The sequence below is a fragment of the Lepus europaeus genome, chromosome X, assembly GCF_033115175.1.
Source record: "Lepus europaeus isolate LE1 chromosome X, mLepTim1.pri, whole genome shotgun sequence".
Lineage (NCBI taxonomy): Eukaryota > Metazoa > Chordata > Mammalia > Lagomorpha > Leporidae > Lepus > Lepus europaeus.
In genome coordinates, this window is record NC_084850.1 from 96,886,729 (window position 1) to 96,912,329 (window position 25,601).

The 25,601-nt window shown below is 41.2% G+C and overlaps 1 protein-coding gene across 2 annotated transcripts in view; it reads left to right on the top strand.

Annotated features, from left to right (window-relative positions):
• The window catches only part of FAM120C (family with sequence similarity 120 member C), a 113,386-nt gene that overhangs the window by 42,057 nt on the left and 45,728 nt on the right, over positions 1-25,601 (top strand). Inside the window, exons 4-10 of one of the 2 annotated variants that reach the window (XM_062184469.1) lie at positions 648-776; positions 12,174-12,273; positions 13,247-13,323; positions 13,770-14,050; positions 14,777-15,056; positions 16,211-16,382; positions 24,917-25,166. In XM_062184469.1, the coding sequence (XP_062040453.1) occupies positions 648-776; positions 12,174-12,273; positions 13,247-13,323; positions 13,770-14,050; positions 14,777-15,056; positions 16,211-16,382; positions 24,917-25,166 (1,289 nt within the window). The remainder of the gene's footprint in view (positions 1-647; positions 777-12,173; positions 12,274-13,246; positions 13,324-13,769; positions 14,051-14,776; positions 15,057-16,210; positions 16,383-24,916; positions 25,167-25,601) is intronic. The other variant, XM_062184470.1, reaches the window with a different exon arrangement.

Sequence of the window (25,601 nt, forward strand, 5' to 3'; positions counted from 1 at the left end):
GGGATCTAAACATGGTCCGCACATTACAACATTCCTTTTATTCATTTATTTTTGAAATATTGATTTATTTCTTGGAGGGCAGAGTTACACAGCGAGAGGATAGACAGACAGATCTTCCATCCACTGGTTCACTTCCCAAATGGCTGCAATGACTGGGGCTGGGCCAGGCTGAAGCCAGGAAACAGGAGCTTCCTCCAAGTCTCCCATGTGAGTGCTGGGACCTAAGGACTTGGGCCATCCTCTACCGCTTTCCGCAGGTGCATCATCAGTGAGCTGGATCAGAAGTGGAGCAGCCAGGACTCAAACCAGTGCCCATATGGGATGCTGGCATTGCAGGTGATGGCTTTACCTGCTATGCCACAGTGCCAGCCCCACGACATTATTTTTAAAGGCGAATAATTGGAAGCAGCCAAAATATCTCCCAAAAGAAACCTGATAAATTATGGCATGACATAAAATAGTAGTTTTCTGTGTAGAAGGGTTATCAGTATCTTTGCAACTGTTTGGTCTTTTCCAAGTGCACTGTACTGAGATAGGTGTGTGTGTGGAGTTTCTGAATGTGAAGTCCTTATCTTACCCCACCTCACCATTTTCCTTAGTTGTCCATCCTTAATATCAATGCCCCTTCCTTATCTTGCCTTTCCTAGGTTCGAGCTCATCAGCTGGTTCTTCCTCCCTGTGATGTGGTGATCAAGGCTGTCTCCGAGTATGTAAGTTCCATTAAGGACCCCTCAAACCTGGATGTGGTTGGGAAGGATGTTTTCAAACAGTCTCAGGTGAGCTGGCCTTCTTCCGTTCACGCCTTCCTCAGCAGCTCTCCCGATATTTACTGTGATGCCCAATTGCTCTGCTCCGAGCTGCTTGTCTTTAACATGCTTACCCTCAAAATTTCCTAGTTTTTTTTGTTTGTTTGTTTGTTTACCAAAAAATATTACTAGGCCTTGGTGGAAAGGGCACTTCACCTTTTTTGTATGGATAATTAGAGTAATCCAAGTCCATTCTGGAAAATTTAGAACATGAAGAAAAGAAGCCTCTTAAAATCTCATTAACCAGGAACAGCTTGCTGCTGTTAACACTCTGACATGTCTCCAAGTTTTCTTTGTTTGTTTGTTTTGATGTATATGATAACATAAAAAGAAGCCTCTGTGGTGGATGATAATGAGTAATGAAAAAGACCACTCAAAGTGAGTCTGCATAAAACAAGAATCAGGGGTGGGCATTTGGCCTGACAGCCACAGCACATCCCATATCGGAGTGCCTGGGGACAGAGCCCACCTTTGCTTCCAATCCAGCTTCATGCTACTGTGCATACTGGGAGGCAGCAGATGATGGGTCAAGTAGTTGGGTCTCTTCCACCCACGTGGAAAACCTGAATTGAGTTCCAGTCTCCTGGTTTCAGCCTGGCTCAGCCTTAGCTATGGAGGGCATTTGGGCAGTGAACCAGGGGATGGGAGATCTCTGTCTCTCTCACTTTCTGCCTTTAAAACAAGCAAGAATCAAAATTTCATGTTAATTAGGGAGAAAGAACTCAACTGATAATTTATCCTCCAAAATGAAACTAAAATTAAGCAAATATGTTACTTTCATTTCTGACAAATCGCGTTATACTTACAACTGGATTTTTCACTTTTTAAGGTAACATACAAACTGACTTTTGTGTGTATGTGTATACAGTTCTATGGATTTTTAACATATTCACAGGCTTACATGACCACCATGGCAATCAGAATACAGAACAATTTTACTACCCCAAAAATCTCTCATGCTATCCCTTGGTAATAATAATCTTCCATCCCTAATTCCTGGCAATCACTTGTCTGTTCTCTGTTGTAGTAGTTATGTCTTCTAGAGAATAATCATGTGAATGTAATCATATAGTATATAATCTTTTGAGAATGGCTTTTTCCATTCACATAATGCCTTGACATTCTTCTAAGTTGTAGAAGATTAACACATCAGTAACTCGTTCCTTTTTTATTACTGAATAATATTCATTGAATGGATATAGCAACAGTTTATCCATTCCCCCTTCAATGACAGTTCGATTGATTCCTGTTTTTGGTGGCTGTGAATAGAACTGCTATAAATATTTATGTACAAGCATCACTATTCAGTTCCCAAGTGTAAATACCTAGGAGTGGAATTTTTGGTCACATGGTAGGTAAGTGCACATCCAATTTTATAAGAACTTTGCCAAGCCATTTCCCAGAGTAATTGCTCCATTCTTAACTGACACTTGATAGTCACAGTATTTTTTGATTTATCAAACAAGATTTCTATATATTTATGTATACAGCACATCAGTTTGACATATGTGTACATCTTGGAACGGCTAAGTTGAGCTAATTAACATGCATTGCTTCACATACTTTTCCTTTATGTGGTAAAGAATCTTAGAACCTACTCTCACTAATTTTCAAGAATAAAATGTTATTGACCGGTGCCGTGGCTCACTAGGCTAATCCTCTGCCTGTGGCGCTGGCACCCCGGGTTCTAGTCCCGGTTGGGGCACTGGATTCTGTCTCGGTTGCTCCTCTTCCAGTCCAGCTCTCTGCTGTGGCCCCGGAGAGCATTGGAGGATGGCCCAGGTCCTTGGGCCCTGCACCCGTGTGGGAGACCAGGAGGAAGCACCTGGCTCCTGGCTTCGGATCAGCGCAGCGCACTGGTCGCAGTGCGCCAGCTGTAGCAGCCACTTGGGGGGGGTGAACCAACGGCAAAAGGAAGACCTTTCTCTCTGTCTCTCTCTCTCACTGTCTAACTCTGCCTGTCAAATAAATAAATAAATAAATAAATAAAATGTTATTAACCATATCATCATGTTATACAATAGATTGTCATTTTTTATAGTGATTCTAAAGGTGCAATGGTGGCACCTTATCCTCCTTTTAATTTACATTTTCCAAGTGACTAATAATTATTCTTTCCTCTTTGATGAATGGTCTTTTCATGAGCAATCTTTTTCCTGTTTTGTTTAATAGGTTTGTTTACTTAATGTTGAGTTTTGAGAATTCTTTATATGTTCTGTATACAAGTCTTTTATCAGGTGTCTGGTTTGAAAATATTTTCTACTCTATTAATTTTTAATATTTATATTATTTATTTGAAAATCAGAGTTATAAAGAAAGAGGGAGAGACAGAAAAAGATCTTTAATCCACTGATTCACTCCTCGAATGACTGTTATGGTTGGGGCTGGGCCAGGCCAAAGCCAGGAGCCCAGAACTCCATCTGAGTGTCCCATATGAATGGGCAGGGGCCAGAGTATTTGGGACATCTTCCTCTGCTTTGCCAGGTGCATTGACAAGGAGCTGAGTTGGAATTGGAGCAGCTGAGACTTGACCAGTGCTCTGATATGATATGCTTGTGTTGTAGGTGGAGGTTTAACCTGCTGCACCACAGGGCCGGCCCTCTATTAATTCTTTTAACAACATCTATTACAGAATAAAGTTGGCCGGCGCCGTGGCTCACTAGGCTAATCCTCTGCCTTGCGGCACCGGCACACCGGGTTCTAGTCCCGGTCGGGGCACCGATCCTGTCCTGGTTGCCCCTCTTCCAGGCCAGCTCTCTGCTGTGGCCAGGGAGTGCAGTGGAGGATGGCCCAAGTCCTTGGGACCTGCACCCCATGGGAGACCAGGAGAAGCACCTGGCTCCTGCCATCGGAACAGCGCGGTGCGCAGGCTGCAGCGCGCCAGCCGCGGCGGCCATTGGAGGGTGAACCAACGGCAAAAGGAAGACCTTTCTCTCTGTCTCTCTCTCACTGTCCACTCTGCCTGTCAAAAATTAAAAAAAAAAAGAATAAAGTTTTTAATTTTCATCAATTTTTATCTTTTATAGATCATGCTTTTGATCTCATATATAAGAATACTTTGCCTAACTATGGGAATGAGAATTTTTTCCTGCTTTGTTTTAAAAGTTATATAGTTCTTCACTTCACATTTAGGGCAGATCATCCTTTTTTAGTTCATTTCTGTGTACAATGTAGTAGTTTTAAATTTTTTTTTGTATATGGATGCTCAGTTATTTCAACAGTTTATGGAGAAAACTATCTTATCCATTCAGTTGCCTTTTCACTTTTGTCAGTAATCAACTGGTCATACTTGTATGAGGCTATTTCTGGACTGTCTTTTGTTCATGTCTATCCTTCCACCAATAGCACACATTCTTGAATAGTGTAGATTTATAGTAAACCTTTAAATTGGCTAGTGATCCTCCAATTTTATAAGTTTGTTTGCCTTTCTGTGTAAATTTTAGAATAGCCTTATATTTACCAAAGAAAAATCTTGGGCTCTTGATTAGAATTATGCTAAATATATAGATGAATTTCGTGAGTCATTGAATCCATGAATATGGTTTGCCTCTCTATCGAGGTCTTCTTTGATTACTTTCTTTTTTTAAAGATTTAATTATTTATTTGAAAGGCAGAGTTACACACACTCACAGCAGAGAGAGAGGGAGAATCAGAGAGAGAGGTCTTCCTCCCACTGGTTCATTCTCCCAGTGGCCCCAGTGGCCGGAACTGGGCCGGTATGAAGCCAGGATCCAGGAGATTCTTCTTGGTCTTCCACGTGGGTGCAGGGTCCCAAGCACTTGGGCCATCTTCTGTTGCTTCCCCAAGCACATTAACAGGAAGCTGGATTGGGAGTGGAGCAATCAGGACAGGAATTGGCACCCATATGAGATGTAGACATAGCAGGCTGCAACTTAACCCACTACACCATACTGCCAGTCCCTTGATTTCTTTTGTGTAAAACTCTCATAATTTTAAACATATAAGCCCTGTATGTATTTTTCTATTTAAGTATTTCATGTGTAAGTATCTAATATACAGGATATTGTTGTGTTTATTTCCATTTCTGATGGTTTGTTGCTTATATATAGGAATATGATTTCCTGTTGACCTTATACTCTGTGATCATTCCAAACTCATTACTTCTAAGAGTTTTTTGGTAGATTTCATATTGTCTGAGTATGGGGACAGCTTTATTTCTTTGTTTACCATCTGTATGCCTTTTTTTCTTGATTTGCTGTGCTGTTTAGGGTTTCCAAGTAATGTTGGATAGCAATGCTGAGAGTAGATATCCTTGTCTTGTTCCTGATCTTTAGAGAGAGTATTCAGTCATCATTAAGTATGATATTAGCTATTGATTTTGTACATGTATGTTATCAGACTGAAGAAATTCTATTTTACAGTTTGGATTTATTTTATTTGAGTGGTAGAGGAAGGGAGGGAGGGAGGGAGGGAAGGAGGGAGGGGGAGAGAGAGAACAAACATGTAAGCGTTCTGCTGGTTTGTTTCTCAAATGCCAACAACAGTTGTGCCGGGTTGGGGCCAAAGCCAGGAAGTCAGTCCAGATCTCCCACATATGTTGCAAGAACCCAGCAACTTGAGCCAGGTGTGCATTGGCAGGAAGCTGGAAAAAGGGGCTAGAGCTGAGAACCTGACTCAGGTACTCTACTGTGAGACCCTAGTGTCCTAATCAGCATCTTAACTGCTATGCCAAGTACTGGCCCCAAGTGAGAAAATGCTCTTCCATTCCTTGTGTGCTGTGTGGTATATTTTGTCAAGTACATTTTCTACATCTATTGATAGAATCATATTGTTTTTCATCTTTAGTCCTTTAGTCCATTAATACTTTGGATTGATTTTTAAACATTGAACCATGCTATATTCCCAGGACATGGTACTAATGAATTATTCCTTTTTTTGTATTACTGAATCTGAATTGCTGGTATTTCATTGAACATTTTTATGTTTAATTTCATGAGGGATATTGGTCTATACTTTTGTATACTGTGTTGATCTGTTTATTTTTATTTTGTTAAGATTTATTTATTTACTTGAAAGACAGAGTTACAGAGAAAAAGAGAAGGAGAGATAGATGCAGATCTTCCATGGGGCCAGCGTTGTGGCATAGTAGGTTAAGCCTCTGACTCCACCTCTGGCATCCCATATGGGTACCAGTTCATGTCCCAGCTGCTCCTCTTCCAATCCAGCTCTCTGTTTATGGCTCGAGTAAGAAGTAGAAGATGGCCCAAGTGCTTGGGTTTGTGTACCCTCAAGGGAGATCCAGAAGAAGCTCCTGGATCCAGGCTTCAGATGGGCCTACCTCTGGCCATTGTGGCCATTTGGGGAGTGAACCAGTGGATGGAAGACCTTTCTCTATGTCTCTGTCTCTGTCTGTTTCTCTCTCTGTAACCCTGCCTCTCAAATAAGTAAACTTTTTTTTAAAAAAAAAATAAAGAGAAATCTTCCTCCTATTGGTTTACTCTCCAAATGGCTGCAACAGCAAGGGCTGGGCCAGGCTGAAGCCAGGAGGAGCCAGGAACTTCTTCCAGGTCTCCCACGTGGGTATAAATGCCCAAGGACTTGGGCCATTTTTCACTGTTTTCCCAGGTACATTAGTAGGGAGCTAGATCAGAACTGGAGCAGCCAGAACTTGAACCGTCGCCCATGTGGGATGTCAGCACTGCATATGGCGGCTTAACCCGTTGCACCACAGCGATTTTACTTTTAAGTCAGGGTGTTGCCACACTCAAAGTGAAAAGGCAACTGCTCCTTTCTCTTCTATGGGGACTGTTGATAGTTTTGGTTTAGCAGACAACCCACTTAGGTTCAGATCACCAGTTCTCAGCATCCTTCTATGGGCTGTGCTTTAATGGAAGTGCTTTTTTATAACGCCTTTGCAGATATATTTGTGTATTTGTGTTAGCTCCATGAATATAAGGTCTTCAGAAAGTTCATGGAAATTGTGTGTTATGGAAAACTGCATGAATTTCAAAATTTTTGTCACCAAAAATATCTTTTAATTCTGCTTTTCTATAAACTTTTTGAAGTGCCCATGCATGTAGTAGTTAGTGCCTGGTCTGGGTCTATGGTCTATCTCTGCCTCTCTCTCTCTTTTTTTAAGAGATTTATTTATTTATTTGAAAGGCAGAGTGACAGAAGGTGGGAAGAGTAGAGAGACAGAGATTTTCCATTCACTGGTTCACTCCCCAAATGGCTGCAACAGGCAGGTCTTGGCAGCCTGAAGCCACGAGCCAAGAGCTCCATCTGAGTCTCTTATATGGGTGGCAGGGGCTCAATTACTTCAACCATCAGCTGATGCCTTCCCAGGTGTATTAGGAGGAATTTGGATCAGAAGCAGAGCAGCAGCTCCTTGAACTGGCACTCCATTATAGAAGTGGCAGTTTACCCTGCTAGGCCAAGATGCCCACTCCCATGGTTTCTCAAAATCTGTGTTCTGTTGTTTATTGTAAGATTGATAGGAAGACCTTTCTCTTTGTCTCTCTCTCTCACTGTCCACTCTGCCTGTCAAAAATAAAAATTAAAAAAAGATTGATAGCTCAGGGGGTAAGTGTAAGAGTTCATAAATAAGTTTGTTGAGTTGATTTTTGAGCTGTTCCATCTCTGTGATCTCTTCAGTACTTCGTGATCCTTGAGCCACTCCCTTTGCAGTCCTCTTGCCATAAAGTCAGGAATTTAATTCTTCAACTCTGTCATATAATTTTTGTGACTGCATTTGTAGATGTCTCTCTCTTATTTGAAATGCAGTTACACAGAGAGACAGAGAGAAAGAGATTTTTCATTTCCTGGTTCACTCCCCCAAATAGCTATAACAGCCAGAACTGGGTCGAGCTTAAGCCAAGAGCCTGGAACTCCATTTAGCTCTCCCTCATGGGTAGCAGGGGCTTAAGGACTTGGGCCATCTTCCACTACTTTCCCAGGGCACGTTAGCAGGGAGCTGGATTGGAAGTGGAGCAGCGGGGACTCAAACCGTTGCTTATATGGTATGATATGCTGGTATCACAGGCACTGGTTTAACCTGCTGTGCCACAATGCTACCCCCACCCCAGCAGCATCCTAACCACTACATGAAATGCCTACTCCTAAGCTTACCTTTTTCTTCCATTTCCACCAACTTTCTTTTTTTTATTTTTTATTTTTTAGTTTTTGACAGGCAGAGTGGACAGTGAGAGAGAGAGACAGAGAGAATGGTCTTCCTTTGCCATTGGTTCGCCCTCCAATGGCCGCTGCGGTTGGCGCGCTGCGGCCGGCGCAGCACGCTGATCCAATGGCAGGAGCCAGGTGTTTATCCTGGTCTCCCATGGGGTGCAGGGCCCAAGGACTTGGGCCATCCTCCACTGCACTCCCTGGCCACAGCAGAGAGCTGGCCTGGAAGAGGGGCAACCAGGACAGAATCCGGTGCCCCGACCGGGACTAGAACCCAGTGTGCCGGCACCGCAAGGCGGAGGATTAGCCTATTGAGCCACGGCGCCAGCCATCCACCAACTTTCTAAAGCCCTTTCATATTATTTAATGGAAAAAGAAAGATGATGAAAACAATGTGATGATTTCACTTATGTGGAAAAAAGTAAAACCCACGTTGGCATCTATATAAACATGAGTACTTCAAAAATTTCATGGAATAATGAAAATAAAAGGTATCTGTGCAGTTTCACAAACTTTTTCAGGTACCCTTTTATACGTTATATGTAACAAAACTTAGGAAAGAACATCTACTTAAACTGTTATCATTGCTCACATCTGGGGAAGGGAGTGGGTACAGAGAGAGATATTAAGGAAGACTCTGTATGATTTGGGTTGTTTTAGATTGTTTTCAATTGTAGATATTACTAAATATAATGAGATAATAAATAAATAGGTAAGGGAACATTGCTACAATAGAGTATTGTTCAATCACATAAGTATCATACCCTAAGTTTGTCATTTGCAAATGTCCTTTAGATTTGGAGCCCTTTTTTTCAAACAATTCTGTCAAGTCCAGTTGTTTGAGAAGGTGGACAGATTTTTGTTTCTGAGGAAGGCTGGAGAGCTAGGAGATCTTGATTCCTCTGGACATGCACGCATATGTGCAAATAAAGGAGGCTGGCACGGTATATAGCCGTGGGGTACTAGCAATTACAGTCTCTGAGAGGTGACAATGCAAGTGTTCCCAAAATTTGTATTATGTGTTTTAAGTTTTCTGTAAGAAACAAACACTATTTGTTATAGTCAATTATTTTTTTTCTGAAACTGTTCACACTTTGGGCTGTATAGTGAACTGAACATTCTCATATGGTGATAGCAGTAGAACTTGAGGTGTCTGTCCTGGAAAGAGATTTAGTACCATGTGTCAAGAGTCTAAAAATGACCATACCCTCTGATCTAGTAATTATACGTCTAAGAATTTTCCATTTGAAATAACCCAAGAGATTTCTATACACATATGCTTATGAGAGCATGATTTATCATGAGAAATGACATAGGATAGCATAGTCTTACATTCCATTTGATAAAATAGAAGGAGGATTTCTAAATAGTCATGGAAAAAGCATGACAAGGGAAAAAGGCCCCTTCTTAGCCCTTCCTCCCCCTCTACAAGAGATAAACAGTAATTTTTACCTGTGTTGCCATAGATTAGATTAGCTAAGCTTTATATGTCCTCATTTGTATCTCTCTTCTTTTACCCAGTATGATAGTATTGATGAGATTTATCCATATTATTGTGTGTATCAGTGCTTTGTTCTCTTGATTGCTATATGGTATCCCACTATATGATTTTACCATAATTTGTTCTCTTGTTGATATACATTTGAGTTGTTTCCAGTTTGGTACATATATGTGCTCATTTCTTCTGGGTAAATACACAGGAGTAGGGTTGTTGTGCCAAAAGGAAAGGACATGTTTAATTTTGTAAGAAACTGCCAGACTGTTTTCCAAACTGTACCAGTGTATACTCCCACCAGCAGTATGCTGGAGTTCCAGTTAGTCCATATCCCTGAAAGTGCTTCATACTGATAGTCTTCCATTGTAACCATTCTGGTAGATATGTAAAGGTGTCACATTGTGGTTTTATGTATGTTTAAGTACTTTTGGTTTTAGCTCATACCTTTTGAACCAATATAATTTCCTTTTTAAGTTTTCTTCCTAAGGATATTGCCTGAAATCCATAAATAACTTGAATGGACAGTGTATACCCTTTGCTGCATAACATATTTTTAAAATTTGCATCTATTTTCTATTTATTTGAAAGGCAGAGATCTTCCAATCTGCTGTTGCACTTCCTAAATACCCACGATTGTTGGGCCTGGGCCAGGCCAAAGCCAGGAGCCTGGAACTCAATCCAGATCTCCCATGTGGCAGGGACCCAAGTACTTGAGCCATCACATGCTGCCTCCCAGGATTCACATTAGAAGGAACTGATTCAAAAACAGAGTAGCCAGGACTTGAACCAGGCACTCTGGTATGGAATGCAACTGTCTCTAGGGACAACCACTGCACCAAATGCCCACCCTCTGCATGACTTATGATAGCCAAATGTGAGAATTAGCTACATATTAAATATTAGGAAAGTAGTTACATAATTTATGATACATTCATGATGGTGAAATATACAACCATTCAAAATTATTTAGAGGGGCCGGCGCTGTGGCACAGTGAGTTAACACCTTGGCCTGAAGCGCCGGCATCCCATATGGGTGCCGATTCGAGACCAGGCTGCTCCACTTCCGATCCAGCTCTCTGCTATGGCCTGGGAAAGCAGTAGAAGATGGTTCAAGTCCCTGCACCCACGTGGGAGACCAAGAAGAAGTTCCTGGCTCCTGGCTTCGGATCGACGCAGCTCTGGCCGTTGTGGCCAGTTGGGGAGTGAACCATCGGATGGAAGACCTCTCTCTCTCTCTCTGCCTCTCCTCTCTCTGTGTAACTCTGACTTTCAAATAAATACATAAATCTTTAAAAACAAACAAAAAACAAAAAACCACAAAATTATTTAAATAGGTTAGTTTAATATATATGATAAAATCAAGATACAAAATTAGACATAGGTGTAATAAAATAGAACAGCTATACTTCAACAACAAAAAGTTCATTTAAAAGAATACTGTAAGGGGCCAGTGCTGTAGTGTAGTGGGTAAAGCCACTGCCTACAGTGCTGGCATCCCATATAGGCGCTGGTTTGAGTTCCAGCTGCTCCACTTCTGATCCAGCTCTCTGATATGACCTGGGAAAGCAGTAGAAGATGGCCCAAGTCCTTGGGGCTCTGCACCCATGTGAGAGACCTAGAAGAAGCTCATGGCTCCTGGCTTCAGATTGGCTCCGCTCTAGCTGTTGCAGTCATTTGGGGAATGAACCAGAGAATGGAAGACCTTTCTCTCTCTCTGCCTCTGCCTCTCTGTAACTCTGACTTTCAAATAAATAAATAAATCTTAAAAAAAAAAAAGAATACCGTAAGGAAACACAACAAAATATCTTTGGATAGTGGTACAATGTAATTTTTCCCTCTAATCCCTAGGTTTTTTTTAATGATCATATGATCATTATAGATAGCAGAAAATGTAAGTAAAATTCATTTTATCTAAGAAATTTATTATTGGGGCTGAAATTGTGGTGTAATGGGTTAATCCACAGCCTGCAATGCTGGCATCTCATGTGGGTGCCTGCTCAAGTTCCAGCTGCTCCACTTCTGATCCAGGTCCTTGCTGGTGCACCTGGGAGGACAGCAGAAGATGGCCTGAATGCTTGGACCCTTGCATCCACATGGGAGACCTGGATGAGGCTCCGGGCTCCTGGGTTCGGCCTTTGCCAAGCCCTGTCTGTTGTGGCCATTTAGGGAATGAGCCAGTGGATGGAAGATCTCAATCTCTCTCTTCTCTCTCTCTCTCTCTCTCTCTCTCTCTCTAAAAAAGAAATTTATTATTATTTATTTCAGAGGCAGAGAGAGAAGGAAAGAAAGAGAACTCCCATCCACTGGTTCACTCCTCAATTGCCTATAGTGGCTGGGACTGGGCTGGGGCTGGAGCCAGGAGCTAGGAACTCAGTACAGGTGTTCCACTTAGGTGATAAGAACCTAATTACTTGATCTGTCATCGTTGCCTCCCAGGATTTGCATTGGCAGGAAGCTGGAGTCAAGAACCAGAGCCAGGAATTGAACCCCAGGCACTCCACTATAGGACACAGAGATCTTAACTGCTAGGCTCAATGCCAACTGGCTTTCATTTTATGTCCTATAATACTGTCTCCTATCTGTCTTTTCTGCAAAGTGGAAATTCATTCTCTTGTGTTTTTAAGACTATTTGATTTCTGCTACTGTTTTGACTCCCAGTTTATAAGTTATATGAAACAGACACTCTCATATTGTTTCTGCTTCTGAAAGTCTGATGTTCTATCATGCAGTCCAGGACAGAAGATAAAATAGAACGATTCAAGAAAGCAGTTGAGTACTATTCAGTCACAACCAAACTCTCTTCGCTGCCAGTGGCTCCCTCATTTCTAGGTAAGGCTTCCATTTGACCCAAAACTACTTTGTTTATAGGGGAGACTGAGTTGGTCTCTCAGGAACTCTGGGGCCAGAATGGAATCATTTGTTTGCATTGTGCCCTCCTAAATGTCATTCCTGTTCGACAGGCATTCTTCTTTTGATTTCCATGTCATAAGAGTTACAACATAGGAAATGTTAGTAAAATGAGCCGGTCCCCAAACGGCAAATACCATATGTTCTCCCTGCTCTGTGGTAACTAATGGAGTACCTAAAATATAATGTATAGGAATGAAATTGACACTTTGAGATGCCATGATTTTAACAGCCTTTGTCTTGTCTGTTGAGGAACAGTATTTTTTTTTTCTCTTCATACTATTTGTTGAACTCTTTACTTAGTGCAGGGTTAATCTCATGAGTATAAAGTTAACTGACTATAGATTTTTGTAAAACATAAGAATGGGAATAGGAGAGGGAGAAGGAAGAAGGGTGGGATCATGTGTGGGCAGGAAGGGAGGATGGGAAGTATCACTATGTTCCTAAATCTGTGTATATGAAATTTGTATACCTTAAATTAAAAGAAAAAGAAAAAAAGATAAAAGAAAAGGAAAGATTCCTGATTTCTCAAATTTATAGATGGGATATAGTTGCTATTTCATTAGCTTGTCCTCCTGCTCGTGCTAACCCCCCATTCTTGCCTGAAATATGTAAATTAGCTCTGTCTTTGGGAACTGAGTTAGAATTCTACCTTGGCTGCTTGCCAGCTGTGGCAATTCACACTTGTATAAAATGTGGCTCATTGCACTTACTTTATAGGGTTGTTATCAGCTGAAATAATTTACATTAAGTTCTCAGCATGGCACATAGTAGCTATTCAATGAATCATAAATTTATTTATTAATAACTATTCGTGTGATAGTGGGTTAGCAGAATGTAACATGCTAAAATTATTAGGATTGAATGAAGTATAGGTCTTTTCCCTTGCCTTCAGGCTTTCGGAATAATCGACTTGGAAATCCTCCCCTTCCACGAAATCAAATGGGCACCATTTCTGCGGGAAAGCCAATGGTAAGTATCCTCTAGAAGGTCTGAGACCATTCGTTCACATTACTCAGATTACTTCCCAATTTTTATAATCTTGAGTTAAGGTGTGAGTGAGGTTGATTCAGTGTTGTCAGACCTCCAAGGCTGCATAAGCCTATGTCACATTCTTAACTTGAGGCTGGCGGACTGTGTAAAGATAGCATCCAAGCCAGTAACCACTAGGACATTGTAGAGACAGATGAACTAATGTCAGAAAATGGTTCTAGGACACCTGGGCAGGTTCATTATCCAGCCTCTGGTAGAATCTGTTCATGCATCTCTATTGGAATTATTTCTCGCTCCTCTCAGGAGGCACTTTGTATCTCAACAATCCCTGCTACTGGCATCATCTACTATGTTGCAACCTCTGAGGGAGCATCTTGGAGCCTAGTAAAATGTTAAATAGTTTTTGTGTCTGTTTTATCCTTTAGTTTTCTCACCAAGTGCCCCAGAAAATGAAATATCCACCACCATTCCCAATGGGACCCAACTCATCTCTTCTCTTGTCTCCCCATGCTTTGGGGGACTCACATGCTTTCTCTGAGGATCCCGTGCTGCAGGACAGCCCCTTTGCCAATTGGGCTGTCTCTTATGACTCCTCTACATCTCAGTTTCCCAATTACCTGACTTCCAAAGCTTCACCTCCTTTGGGACCAGACTCTTCCCACTCCTCTTCCTCTGATGGTGATGAGCCAAATGGAGGCAGCTCTGAGTAAGTATGAGTATAGACTCCAACGGGAAAAGACTTTTGAGGCATCTGTGTTATTTGTTGCAAACTTGGCCAGAGGATGTGGGAGAGTGTGCATTGTTGTATTTCCACTTAAGAAAGCAAGATGGAAAATCTTCCTTTGTGCTTACTCACTTCATGCTCATTGGAGCCGGTGCATGTGGTAATTTTCAGACATCCAAGCCACTGAGGTAAGAGACAGCAAAATGGTTGGTTAGGGAAGCCCTGCTATGGAGAAACTGGATATTGTGGCTGTCACTTCTTAATTTGTGACAGAGGTAGATTAGGTAGATTGAATATTTTAAAAAAGACTTTATAGAGTTGAGTAAGCAGCTATGTTGTTTAATAAGTAAGATTGCATTCTGAGGATTGAAATAGTAGTATTTTGTACTAGCCTGTTTCTTCTTAGATTACTAGCTCTCCAAGCACATTTTGCCTGGGACACACAATTGCTTTGAGGTTGTAATTGTAACTATTTTTCTTAGAACATTAGCAGCCTCTAAGCCTGGCCTCTTAGAAGGTGGAAAGGACTCAGTGTGATGTGCATGAAGCCCCAGGGCAGTAAGAGGGAAGATTTCAGGTGGAGTGCTTAACTCAACATCCCGACCTGCAGAGCGGTTGTGAGATTCCTTGGGATTAGAATGGACATCTTGAGTTTAAATCTGTCAACCTCCCTTTTATCTTCTGTACTGTCTTTCTGCGTTTTTATAGTCACATCACAGAAGCGCTTCAGCTTCAGCAGCAGCCTGGATGGACAGATCCCAGTGGTGACAGAGAGTCTTGGGTACAGCCCGTTGATGCTGGAGTTTCAGAAGGCAGCCTAGGTGATGGTGAACCCCACATCCCATCTCTGCTGTCTATGTCCACGAGGAACCACATGGACATCACCATTCCACCCTTACCTCCAGTAGCACCAGAAGTCTTGCGGGTTGCTGAACACAGACACCGCAGGGGTCTTATGTACCCCTATATCTACCACATCCTCACTAAGGTGAGACCGCACATCAGCACCTACCTCCTGCATCTTAATGCTGTACTTCATATTTTCTAGGACCATAGGTAACCAGAGAAAATGCAAATCGTTGGTATCTGAAGGGAGATAAACAAAGACCAAGTGTGCTGGTTGATGTGAAACCACCAGGAGATGGGACTGTACAGTAAATTAGGCCCCTACAAGACAAGAACCATGCATAGTTTTTAAAATGTTATTTTTATCTACTTGAAAGAGATTTTCCATCGACTGGTTCATTCCCCAGATGCTGGCAACAGCCATGGCTGGGCCAAGACTGAAACCAGGAGCCTGCACCTACATCTGAGTCTCCCCTGTGGGTGGCAAGGGCGGAAGCACTTGGACCTTCTTCCTCTGCTTCCCCAGGCTCATTAGCAGGGAGCTGGATTGCAAGTGGAATAGCTGGGACTCAAACTGTCACTCTGATATGGGATGCATGTGTCCCAAGTGGCTCCTGGCTTTGGCTTGGCCCAGCCCCAACTGTTGCAGCCATTTGGTTAGTGAACCAGCACATGGAAGATATCTCTCTTTGTTTCCCCCTCTCTCTGTAACCCTGCCTTTAAAATAAATAAGTAAATTTTTAAAAAATGAAATATAGCTTTTTGTTAAAAAATATTTATTTATTTTTTATTTATTTGAGAGGTAGAGTTACAGACAGAGAGAGGGAGAGACAGAAAGAAATGTCCTCCATCCACTGGTTCTCTCCCCCAAATGGCCATAATGGATGGAGGGGAGCCAATCTGAAGCTAGGAGCCAGGAGCTTCTTCCAGGTCTCCCACATGGCTGCAGGGGCCCAAACACTTGGGCCATCTTCTACTGCCATCCCAGGCACATTAGCAGGGAGCTGGATCAAAAGAGGAGCAGCTGGGACACAAACTGGCGCTCACATGGGATGCCGGCACTGCAGCTGGAGGCTTAGTATGCTATGCCACAATGCCTACCCCAGAATATAACTTAAAGTTGGCTGTGGTGAGCTGGGTTTCTTACAGCTTCTTTTCATTTGAAACTCTGTCTGAATACAGACAGAAAATGTAGCTAAGTTGCAGAGGCTGCAATTCATTACTTGTTTTCTCAGCCCAATTCTAAATCTTGATGTGACTGATTTTCTTCTTTTCCCTTTACTATTCTCTTGCTAGGGTGAGATTAAGATCCCTGTATGTATTGAGGATGAGTGTAACATGGAGTTACCTCCAGCTGCTCTCCTGTTCCGATCAGCTCGTCAGTATGTATATGGAGTCCTTTTTAGTCTGGCGGAGACACAGCGGAAAATGGAACGCCTGGCCATACGGCGGCGACTGCCTGTGGAAAGTAAGTATAGTTCTTGCTTTAACAGTTCTCTCCTTGCTTGACTCGGAGTAGAAATGTTCTGTGCAGATGCATCATCCATTTGGTTATAGAGCAATCTTTAAGAAAAAGCGTCATTTACCAGAATACATATTGGTATGAGAAATGCATGAAGTTAAGCCCAGCTCTGCAGTTATCAAGCATTCTGAGTGATTTCTACTTAAAAGAATCACACTGGGCTTTGAGAATGTAGAGGTGTATCTGACACAGTTTCTCCTCTGTGAGTTCTTTGTTTTAGGATTTGATCCTGCAAGTAGTTTTAAGCTGCAGAGTGACAAAGTAAAATTAGTTTATTCGAAAGAACACTCTAGATTTCTGCTTCCAGGAAGATGGAGTATATCAAATATAATTCTCCCTATTTCTGCTAAGTAGAACTAAAAGTCCAGGACATTATATATAAAATGAGCACAAGACATTCTGGGAGGTAAAAGAAAAGGCAGACTGGCTGAAGATTTGGGGACCCTCGGTGTGACATGGTAGTACCGTGATGAGTTCCCTGGGTTTTCTTTTTGATTCACATATCCTAGACTGGGTATATGATGAGCTGGCATCCCAGAAATTTCAACAGCTTCTGACCAAGAAAAGTCCTCCAAAAAGCCTGCTTTCTGCCAGTAATTAGACAGTGTTCCCCTTCACCTACCAGAATGGTGTCAGAAAAATCCTGCTAAAACATAAGACTTTTTAAAAACGATTTATTTATTTATTTGTTTGAAAGAATTACAAAGAGAGAGAGAGAGAGACAGAGAAAGAGATAGAGAGATCTTCAATCCACTGATTCACTCCCCAGATGGTCAAAAGGAGCCAGGAGCTTCATCCAGGACTCCCATGTGGATGACAGGAACTCAAATCCCTAGGCCATCATCTGCTGTCCCCCAGGTACATTAGTAGGGATTTGGATCAGAAGCAGAGGAGTCAGAGCTCATACCAGCACTCCAGTATTGTATGCAGACATCTCAAGAGGTGACTTAACCCACTATACCACAAGACCTACCGTGTATATATAATTTAATACCTAAAAAATGTACTGAAGAGGATATACAAAGAGATACTCTCAAAAACTGTATGGATAAATCAAAATGGAATTATAAAATTAGTTCATGGGGCTGGTGCTGTGGTGCAGTAGGTTAACGCCCTGGCCTGAAGCACCAGCATCCCATATGGGCACCGGTTCTAGTCCCAGCTGTTCCACTTCTGATCCAGCTCTCTGCTGTGGCCTGGGAAAGCAGTAGAAGATGGCCTAAGTCCTTGGGCCCCTGCACCCACATGGGAAGACCCAGAGGAAGCTCCTGGCTCCTGGCTTCAGATCGGCGCAGTTCTGGCTGTTGCAGCCAATTGGGAAGTGAGCCATCAGATGGAAGACCTCTCTCCCTCTCTCTGCCTCTCCTCTCTCTGTGTAACTCTGACTTTCAAAGTAAAATAAATAAATATTTTTAAAAATTAGTTCAAGTTTTTTATAGGAAGGGATGAACAAGAAAGCACGTAAATAAAAAATAAAAAATTACAATGGCAGATTTAATCCTAATATATCAATGATTCATTAAATGTAAGTAGTATATGCCAACTAAAATGTAGAGATTGGGGGCCTGTGTTGTGGCACAGCAGGTTAAACTGTTGCCTGTAATGACAGCATCCCATATGAGTGCAGGTTCGAGACCAGGCTGCTCCACTTCTGATCCAGCTCCCTGCTAACGTGCCTGGGAAAGCAGTGGATGATGTCCCAAGTACTTTGGCCCCTGCCACACATTTGAGAGACTTGGATTAAGTTCCTAGCTTCCACCTTTCCCTGGCCCAGCCCAAACCATTGCAGGCTGATGGGGAGTAAACCAAGAGATGAGAGCTCTCGCTCTCCCCTCTATGCAAACAATAATTTCAGACATCATATAGAGTATATTCTTAAACCACTGGAATCAAACTAGAAATGAATAGCAGAAAGGTAACAAGAAAATCTGTTATTACTTGGAAAAATAACAAATTGTGTGTATAATTTATGAGTCAGTGAAGGAATCTCAAGAGAAAGAAATAAAAACATTATTCTGAATGAAAATAAAAATTTAGATACTTCTTGACTTAGAATGGGGTTATGTCCCAATACATCCATTATAAATTTAAAATAACATGAATTGAAATGTATTTAATACACTTACTGAACATCATAGCTTAGCAACACAGTATACTGTAAAGTATTTGATGTTTATCTTCATGATCACATGACTGGGAGCTGTGAATCACTGTTGCTGCCCAGAATGAGAAGATAATACTGCATTTTTAAAATTTTTGGGTTATAGCCATTCTGATTGGGGTGAGGTGATACCCCATTGTGGTTTTTATTTGCATTTCCCTAGCAGCTAGTTATCCTGAGCATTTTTTCATGTGTGTGTTGGCCATTTGTATTTCATCATTTGAAAATTGCCTGTTCATGTCCTTTGCCCATCTCTTAACTGGATTGTTTGTTTTCTTGTTCTTGAGTTCCTTGAGCTCTTTATAGATCCTGAATATTAATCCTTTATCATTTGTATAGTTTGCAAATATTTTCTCCCATTCTGTTAGTTGCCTCTTCACTTTCCTGAGTGTTTCTTTAGCAGTGCAGAGGCTTCTTAGCTTGATGTAATCCCAGTTGTCTATTTTTGCCTTTATTGCCTGGGCTTCTGGGGTCTTTTCCAAGAAGTATTTGCCTATGCCAATGTCTGTCAGAGTTTCCCTGATGTTTTCCTCTTGTAATTTGATGGTATCAGGTCATAAATTTAGATCTTGATCCATTTTGAGTTGATTTTTGTATAAGGTGTGAGGTAGTGGTCTTGTTTCCTTCTTCTACGTGTGTAGATCCAATTTTCCCAGCACCATTTGTTGAAAAGACTTTCTTTTCTTCAGGGATTGATTTCAACTCATTTGTCAAAGATCAGTTACTTGTAGACATGTGGGTCAATTTCTGGGAATTATTTTCTGTTCCATTGGGTTACGTGTTTATTTTATTGCCAGTACCAGGCTGTTTTATTTATAACTGCCCTGTAATATGTCTTCTAGTCTAATATTATGATACTTCCAGCTTTGTTCTTATTTAAGATTGCTTTAGCTATTCAGCATCTCTTGTTTACATATGAATTTTGGCATCACTTTTTCTAGATCTGAGAAGAATGTTGTTGGTATTTTGATTGGGATCACATTGATTCTGTAAATTACCTAGGGAAGTATGGAAATTTTGATTATGTTAAATTTTTTTTAATTTACAAGCATGAAAATTTTTTCCTATTTTTGTGTGTCTTCCATTTCTTTCTTTAATGTATTATAATTTCCTTTTTTTTTTGACAGGCAGAGTGGATAGTGAGAGAGAGAGAGAGACAGAGAGGAAGGTCTTCCTTTTTGCCGTTGGTTCACCCTCCAATGGCCGCTGCGGCCGGCGCATCTTACTGATCCAAAGCCAGGAGCCAGGTGCTTCTCCTGGTCTCCCATGCGGGTGCAGGGCCCAAGGACTTGGGCCATCCTCCACTGCCCTCCTGGGCCATAGCAGAGAGCTGGCCTGGAAGAGGGGCAACCGGGATAGAATCTGGCACCCCAACTGGGACTAGAACCCGGTGTGCCAGCGCTGCAAGGCGGAGGATTAGCCTGTTAAGCCACGGCACTGACCTATAATTTTCCTTGTAGAGATGTTTCACATCCTTGCTTAAATTCATTTCAAGATAGTTAAGGGTTTTTTTAAGCTATTATGAATGATACTGATCTTACAAGTTGTTTCTCAGTGCTGTCATTGTGTATACATAAGGTGCTGATTTTTGCATATTGATTTTATATCCTGCAACTTTACCAAACTCTTGCGATTTCCATTAGTCTCTTCGTGGGGTCTTTTGGATTCCTTTTTTTAAAAAATAGTTATTTATTTATTTAAAAGGCAGAGTTACAGAGAGTTAGAGACGGAGAGAGAGGTGTCTTGCATCCTCTGTTGCACTCCACAGATTGCTATACTGGCCGAAGCTACGCTGATCTGAAGCCAGGATCCAGGAGCTTCCTCTGGGTCTCACACGCAGGTGTAGAGGCCCAAGGACTTGAGCCATATTCTACTGCTTTCCCAGGCCATAGCAGAGAGCTGGATTTGAAGAGGAGCAGCTGAGACTCGAATCAGTAACCATATGAGATACCGGCACTGCAGGCAATATCTTTACCTGCTACACCATGGTGCCAGCCCCTTGGACTCCTTATATATAGGATCATGTCATCTGCAAACAGGGATAATTTGACTTATTCCTTTCCAATTTATATACCTTTGATTTTTTTAATTTATTTTTGTCTAATGGCTCTGGCTAAAATTTTGAGATTGATAACTATATTGAATGGCAATGGTGAAAGTGGGCATCCTTATCTGGTTCTGAATCTTAATGGAAATATTTCCATTTTTCCCCATTCAATAAGATGCTACCCATGGGTTTGTTATATATTGCCTTGATTGTGTTGAAGAATGTTCCTTCCATACCCAATTTGCTTAAGGTTTTTATCATGAAAGGCTGTTGTATTTATCAAATGCTTTCTCTGCATTTATTGAGATAATCATATGGTTTTATTCTTCAATTTGTTTATGTGATGTATCACATTTATTGATTTGCATATGTGGAACCATCCCTGCATCCAGGGATAAATCCCACTTGGTCCAAGTGAATGATCTTTCTGATGCTGGATTTGATTAGCTATATTTTGTTGAGGACTTTTGCATCTATGCTCATCTGGGATGTTGGTCTATAGTTCTCTTTCTTTTTTTGTATCTTTTCTAGGATTAGGAATTAAGGTGATGCTGGCCTCATAGAAGGAGTTTGGCAAGATTCCCTCCCTTTCAGTTGTTTTGAGTAGTTTGAGAAGAATTGGAATTAGTTCTTTAAAAATGTGGTAGAATTGAGCAGTGAAGCCATCTGGTCCTGGGCTTTTCTTTGTTGAGAGGGTCTTTATTGTTGATTCAGTTTTCATCTTGGTTATTGTTCTGTTTAGGTTTTCTGTGCTTTCAAGGCTCAATTTTGGTAGATTGTATGTGTCCAGAAATCTATCCATTTTTTCTAGATTTTCCAATTTGTTGACATAGCTGTTTATAGTGATTCCTGGTTATTCTTTTTATTTCTATGGTATCTGTTGTTACATCGCCTTTTTCATCTTTTACTTTATTAATTTGAGTCTTCTTGATGGTTTAACCCACTGTGCCACAACACCGGGCCCATTGCCAACTGATTTTTGACAAAGCTATAAAGGTACTTCTTTGGAGGAAGGAGAATTTTTGTTAAATTGTGGTAAATCAACTGGACATCCATAGATAAACAAGAATCATATATCTAGACTAGAATATAAAGTATATAAAGAACTCTCAAAAGTAAACATTTTTAAAAAATGTTTGTAATTTATTTTTGAAAGAGTTACAGAGAGAGAGGGAGGGAGGGAGAGAGAGAGAGAGGGAGAGAGAGAGAGAGGGAAAGAGAGAGCACACGCAAGAGAGCAGTCTTCCATCTGCTGGTTCACTCCCCAAATTGCCTCAATGGCTGAGGTTAGGCCAAGTCAGAGTCAGGAGCCCTATCTGAGTCTCCCACATGGGTACAGGGGTTCAAGGACTTGGGCTATCTTCTGCTTTCCAAGGTACATGAACCAGGAGCTGGATAGGAAGTGGAACATCCGGGTCTCAAACTGGCACCCATATATTATACTGGCATCACAGGCAGTGGTTTAATGCATTATGCCACAACACTGACCCAGAAAAGTAAACATAGATTTTTCACTGAAAAAGATATATAAATGGCAAATAAAGATGTGAAAAAAGGGATGGGTGTTTGGTGCAGCAGTTAAGATGCTGCTTGGGATGCCTGCATCCCATATTTGAGTGCTTGGCTTCTAGTCCTGGCTCCTCTGTGAATTGCAGCTTCCTACTAATGCTCATCCCAGGAGACAGCAAGTAATGGCTCAAGTACTTGGGTTTCTGCCACTCTCATGGGAGAATTGAATTCTCAGCTTCTGTCTTTGGGCTGACCCAGCCTCTGTAATTGTGGGCATTTGGGGAGTGAATCCGCAGATGGACAATCAAATTAAATTCTCTCTCTCTCCTTCTCTCTCTCTCTCTCTCTCTCTCTCTCCCTCCCTCCCTCTCCCTCTCCCTCTCCCTTTCCCTCTCTCTCTCTCTGCATGTGCTTTTTCTAATAAATATAAATAAATACATTATAAAGAGATGTGAAAATATGTTTAACACTATTATTCATCAGAGAAATACAAATTGAAACCACAATGGGGTGACTTTGGGTGTCTCAACAACCTTGGTACAGGGATTGCCCAAGCCCAGACCTAACAGATTTGTTTTCTCATTTCGGATTGGAGGCTTCTGCTCTGAACATTCTCCACCAGATCCTCAGTAAGGCCAAGAAGCATCGAAGCTTGATCCCCCTCATGGTATTTGTTGGAGCAAGAGGTACTAGAGCAGTATTATATTTCTAGAGAAATAGAAAGTTGTATGAGCAGTGTTGTATGTTATACATCTGACACTGCAATCCAGATGTAATTGGGGATAGAAAGAACACCCTGTAGAACAAAGTGGTCCCAGTGATCAATACAAGTTCTATTCAATAAATGTGGATTACAACAAACTGAAGAAGGAAGGTCCAGATTTTAAAATTACATGTTTCACCATAAAATTGCTGAGAATGAAAGTACTCCAGGCGCCATCCATGCAACTTTCTACTTTACTAGGAAATATTTCTTCTCTAAATACTCGAAATCTTGTTGATTTTTTGAAGTCTCTTACACTGATAAATAAATATATGAAACTTAGAAAAATATACAATGAAGTATCATTACATATCTTTCAGTATGGCTAAGATAATGATAAAATCACATGCCAAAGAAGATGTAGAAAACTGGATCACTCACAAAATTTGGTAGGAATGCAAAATGATACCACCACCTGGGGAGATAATTCATCAGTCCCTTTCAATAGTAAAAATCAACTTATCATACAACCCAGCACTTAGCCGGTTGGGTATTTATTCCAGAGAAATTAAGACTTATTTTTCATGCAAGAACTTGTTCACAAAGCACTTTTATTAATAGCCCAAACTAGAAACAACACAGATATTCTTTAAAGGGTGAATGGTTAAACTGTGTTACATTTTCATACCATGGAGTACTAATCAGGAAAAAGGAATGAACTGTTGATTAAGCAACAGGAATGACCCACAAGGGCATTATGCTGAGTGAAAATGTCAATCTGAAAAGGTCACATATTGTACGATTCTGGTTGTGTAACATTCTCAAAATGGCAAATGGGAGAGATGGAGAACCGATTATTATTGCCATGAGTTAGAGATGGTGCTGGAAAGCACTGGGTGTGACTGTAAAGGGGCAGCATAGTGGCATAGTGTGGCTATGGAATAGTCCTGTAGCTTGATTACAGTGATGGTTACATGAATCTACAAATATAGAACTACACACACACACACACAAATATTGTACCAGTGTCAGTTTCTTGGCTTTGACATTATAATTATTTAAAGTCTAACCATTGGGGAAATTAGGTGAAGGGTACGTAAGACCTCAGTCTACTATATTTGCAATGCCCTGTGAATCTATAGTTATTTCAAATTAAGACTTTTTTTTCTAAAAGAGAACCCTAGTGATTGTGGAGCAATGGACATGAGGGGGACCAGACAGGCTGAAAGTAGGAACAGTCAATCTGGAGATGATACCTGAACCATTACAGTATTTGTTGTGATTAAGAAAAGGGGACAGATAGAAGGATAATAAGAGGCTGGAGTCAGCAGGACCTCGATAATAAACAGATGTGGAGGAGGGAGAGAAAGAAGATGCTAGGATGACTCCTGGGTCTCCAGCTTAGGAGCCTCATGCATCCTAGAAGTAGATAGAAGACACGTTTGCCTGGTCCTGATAAACCTTTAGAAATCTAAAATATGTCGGAGATTTGAGAATTTTGTGAAATTCCTTACATTCTTTGTACATCTTTCTTTGCCCAGCCTGGTGTATGTTGTTAAGAAATGAGTTTCTTGTAACATTTTATTTATATATTTGAGAGGCAGAGAGACGGAGAGTACCCACACACTCCCATTTGATGCTCACTCTAGTAATTCAGCATTGTGTGACATTGAGCCTTGATTTCTTCATCTGCAAAATGAACACCATGTTTTGTGATAATGTTGTCATAATAATTCTCTCAGGATTTTGTGAGACAATATATGTAAAGTACTTAATGTGTATCAAGCAGGTAATACTTGCTATTCATGCTGTTACTATTGCTAACAATAAAAATGATAGTGATACATTATATATGTGTATTGAAATGTCACACTATAGCCCCAACATAGGAGTAATTATTGTTAACGAAGAATCAAAAAAAGAACACACACAAAAAAAAAAACTACTGAGAAAAAAATTAAGAAAGGTTGAAATGCGATAGACCTTCTGAATTGTGACCAACTGTAGAAATACTCAGAGGTTATCTTAGAGCCCATGTGTCTACCATTTCTTCTTTCCAGTTCCTTCTGTGATCCTCAAAGAGTGGTCTGCCTATAAAGGGAAGTCACCTCAAACCCCTGAGCTTGTGTCTGCACTGACATTTCGGGAATGGACTTGCCCAAACCTCAAGAAGCTCTGGCTAGGCAAAGCGGTTGAAGACAAGAACAGACGAATGCGGGCCTTCCTGGCCTGTATGAAGTCAGACACGCCCAGCATGCTCAATCCAGCTAATGTCCCCACCCATCTGCTGCTCATGTGCTGTGTGCTCAGGTAAGCCATGTGATATGGAGATGGCCACTTCCACGACCCTTTTTGTGTTTGATTTTCTTTAGTTTTTGTCCATTTCAGTCCTCATTCCTGATCCAGTTCCTTCCTCCTTATTACCCATAAGTCATCCATTCTTGAGTATTTGGTATGTGTCCTTCCAAGCCATCTTCCATGTTTACATTTAAACATCCGTGTTTCTTTGCACAGAACATGATATTGTTCATATGGTCATTTTTCCCCATTTTTGATATGAAAGGTATTGTGCTTATACATCTCAATTTTTTTCTTACTTTTTGGACCTGATATTTGTTTTTTTAAGACTGATCCGTTGATTTGAAAGGCAGAGCGGCAAAGAGAGTGGGCAGAGAGACTTTTTGTTGCCTGGTTCACTCCGTAAATCACAACAGCCAGGTGTGGACCAGGCCAAAGCCAGGAGCC